Source organism: Zea mays, chromosome 1 (genome assembly GCF_902167145.1).
Source record: "Zea mays cultivar B73 chromosome 1, Zm-B73-REFERENCE-NAM-5.0, whole genome shotgun sequence".
NCBI lineage: Eukaryota > Viridiplantae > Streptophyta > Magnoliopsida > Poales > Poaceae > Zea > Zea mays.
Genome location: NC_050096.1, coordinates 241,370,078 through 241,373,950, shown reverse-complemented (window position 1 = coordinate 241,373,950; position 3,873 = coordinate 241,370,078). Strand labels below are relative to the sequence as shown.

The following is a 3,873-nucleotide window of genomic DNA, read 5'->3' as shown; positions in this document are numbered from 1 at the left end:
CTCGTCGCTGTGAAGGTCCACCACAACATCGATCGCCTCCACCGTGTGTTCCGCTAGGAACTCAACGTGTTCCCCCACGTCCTCCTCCTCCTCCTCCTCCTCGCCTTCTATGACTAGATAGACGAAGGTATGCTGGTGATGTAGTTCGCGCTAACCATTGTAACAACATTAACGTTATATCTGACACTACTTACAACTAGATTTGAGTATTTAACGATATGAACACGACGTCCTAGAGATACTTATGTCTCTCATGTTGGCTCAATATTTATGGTAACCACCTGAATTCGCGCACGACTGTTACGCAGGGGTCATACGTGACATCACATTGTCCATTAAAAATATTTACGCTATATATCACTATTTACGCTCAAACTTGAGGTGTTTACGTTCATGAATACGATGTCCCAGATATTCAAGTCTCTCACATTAGCTCGATATTTATGGTAACCACATGTATCAATGCATGTCTGATAGGGGGGGTGTCGTACGTGATATGACGTTGACCATTGTTACAACATTTACGTTATATCTACAATATATATTTACGCTCAAACTTGATGATTTTATGATAATGATTACAACATCATAGAGATATCCACTGCACGTCTCTTATATTGGTTCGGTATTTACAGTTGGGTCCTACGTAACATCAGCTGACCATTGTTACACACCTAATTATGCTCAAACTTGAGGATTGTATGATCATTGTAGCTATACAAATAATACGACGTTCCTAGTATATTTGAATACATGTATGGATGCAAACTATCAAGCTCACTATGATACCTAATGATATTTTATGGTTTCATCATTTGCAAATCAATAATGCACTAATCATCATGATTTATATGCATTTGCCAACATATTTTACTATATTTCTTGCAACATTTTACGATTCCATTATAAACCGGAGTGCGCCCACCCTGTGCCATACCTGGCAGCATGTCCACCCGTGTCTTGATCGGACCGATTTTCACCCGATCGAACTGAAATAATCGTGCACCAGTGGTTCTAGTGGGGTTGAGGGTGAGTGGTGCGAGCCCGATGGGCGCTCCAGTATTCCATACCAATAGTTATATATATAGGAATGTAGATTATTAACGAAAAGTGTTATTATATTCGTACCAATAATAGTTATATGTCTAGTTCATACTATTCACCCGTTTCACGCCAAAGCCGAACCAAGCTAATGGTGCTCTTTGTGTAGCATCAAGAAGGGAGATTTTAATCCGGAACCTTGATTCAGATGATCTGTAGCCTCTTTATATGAAATGACACCGATTGATAGCAAAAGAACATCTACTAACCGACAACTATAGCCCAAACATGGCGTATGCAGAGAAATGGCCGTGGCTTACATGAGTAGAACAAACTTCTGCATCGCCCAGCAAGGCCAAATTATTTCACAAGCACAGAAAAAACCCTATCAGTACGTGCCGGTTGCTTGACTGTGTGTGGTACAAACAAATGAACATTATTAAGGTGTTGATCCGTTGTAGCTGCCATCATCATAACCTGACGCGGCACCACCACTGCTCCCCGCTCCACCACCGGAACCGCCACCGAATCCACCATTACGACCGCCTCCAGTTCCCCTTCCGGCGCCACCGCTATTTGCGTAGCTCGAGCCATATGGACCATAGTTATCGCCTTCGCCTTCTCCAACTCCACTGCCGCCACCAGATCCGCTGCCATTCCCATTGCTCCCACCAGAACCGCCCCCGCCGCCAGCTCCGCTCGCATTCGCAGCGCCATCGGTGTTGGAGTTACCTGAGTCGCCATGGCCTTCACCGGATGCGCCGCCCGCCCCGTAACCGGACGCGCACTCGTCGTCACCTTGCCAAACGCCACCACCGTCCCCGGATCCACTGCCATATGCGTGGCCAGAGGTTGGGGACTGGGCACTGCCGTCATAGGCCTCGGCATCGCCGTAGCCGGAGCCGGATCCGGAGCCATAGCTGGTTCCGCTCCCGCCGCCTCCACCACCTCCACCGCCTTGTCCATCTGCGGTGGCGTGGTTTACCACCCTAATAGCATTGCACAGTCCAATAATGCTTAGTAAGACGGTGAGGCCAACCGCAAAGAGCTTGCTAGAAGCCATTCTGAAGAGGTGTGGAGTGGAAGTGAAGCTGAGATGAGTGTTAAGCGTTGGTTTGTATGGTTATTTATAATCATGAATCATGATCAGGTGCACGACTGGAAATAGATTGTTGTTTTTTAAGCTCCCGTCGTCCTTGATGCTGACCTTGTGCAATTAATGAGATTGATTTCAGAAGATTTCGTGCGTGGGTCTCATGGTCCAATTGTTTTTTATCTGCTCGTTAATTAATTAACTACTATTACTAGTACTCTGTCATTTTTTGCTCCATTGGTTCACATACTGTGTGATTGGTTGCCCGCACCATTTAATTCTAGACCACTATATGCATTAACTTTATCTAAACTTTTGTTTAGTTGACTGCACACGAGAGACACGAACTGCACGAATAAATACAAAACAAGTTATTTCATCTCGATCCTCACATACACCTAAAACCAGCGTATTCGGCCGGCCAGCCCCGCTCGAACCTGCGCGGGGTGTCCAGCCATCAAATCAGGCGGAGCATGTGCGAAGCCAGGCTCGCACGAGACTAACAGGCGCGATACGTTCGTTCTGGGCGAACGAGCAGATACAACAAACAACCTCAAAATTTATTGTTTTTTTTGCATCCCCTCGGACAGGCCGTATGTCCCAATGGTCAGAAGGTCGCATCGGACTATCTGGTGTGCCAAGAGACCGGTGGCTGGCAACGGTCGGCTTCGCGTGCTGTTCATTGTCCGGTGGTGCACCAGATTGTTTGGTGCGCCCACAGATAGAAGGCAACCACGGTCTTCCAAATGGAACTCAAACGGCTCCTAGCTGTCATAGGGCTATAAAAGGGACCCCTAGACGCATGGAGCATGACACCAAGCAGTCATTGAACATCCTACAACGCCAAGACATCGAATTCGCGCCTTTACTTTCGTAGATTGAGATTTGGGCACTTGTTTTGAGCTATAACTCCACTGTGCTGTCTTTGTGCTCTTCTCTCTCGTTTTGTGTGCGTGAGTCCCTGCAAGTTTGTCTCGTGTGTGTGGTTCTATTCCCTCCCTTACTCTTATGGTTTAATTGTGATAAATTGTGTAAGGGTGAGAGACTCCAAATTGTGGAGATTTCTCACAAAGGGAAAACTTGAGATAAGGAAGAAAACCATGGTACTCAAGTTTGATCTTTGGATCACTTGAGAGGGGTCACTACTACAGCACACCTCTTCACAGGCGGTCTGGTTCGCCACTACACAGGCGGTTCCAGGAACCGCTTGTGGTGCACCGCCTGTGATGTAAAACAACATCACAGGCGGTCAATCAAAAACCGCCTGTGAAAAACACAGATTACAGGCGGTCCAGTTCAACGGAATCGCCTGTGATAGACACACATCACAGGCGGTCCAGTTCAAATGAACCGACTGCATACACTATAAATCACAGACGGTTTTCATTATATAGATTCATATATACAGAATTTTCAAACAGGTATAATACACAGAATTTTCAAACAGGTATAAACAGATTCATATATACAGATTATACACAGATTCACACAGATTGCATAATACACAGATTGTACACAGATTCATCCACATACACAGATTTACACATATTACAAGTTCCATAACAGGTATAATACACAGATTACAAGTTCCATAACAGGGATAATACACAGATTCATCCACATATCAAGTTCCATCGTCATACACAGAATTATACAACTAAACATCTCAAAGTTCCATAGACAACTAAACATCTAAAGTTCCTAACTAAAGACCTAAACACTGTGTGATATTGTGTACA

At 45.2% G+C, this 3,873-nt stretch overlaps 1 protein-coding gene across 1 annotated transcript; it reads right to left on the bottom strand.

Annotated features, from left to right (window-relative positions):
- Positions 1 to 1,287: 1,287 nt before the first annotated feature.
- Positions 1,288 to 2,139, bottom strand: LOC100283170 (glycine-rich cell wall structural protein 2). The gene is given in 1 exon segment (NM_001156072.1): positions 1,288 to 2,139. A coding segment is annotated over 1 exon segment (624 nt). The 5' UTR covers positions 2,105 to 2,139; the 3' UTR covers positions 1,288 to 1,480.
- Positions 2,140 to 3,873: the final 1,734 nt, after the last annotated feature.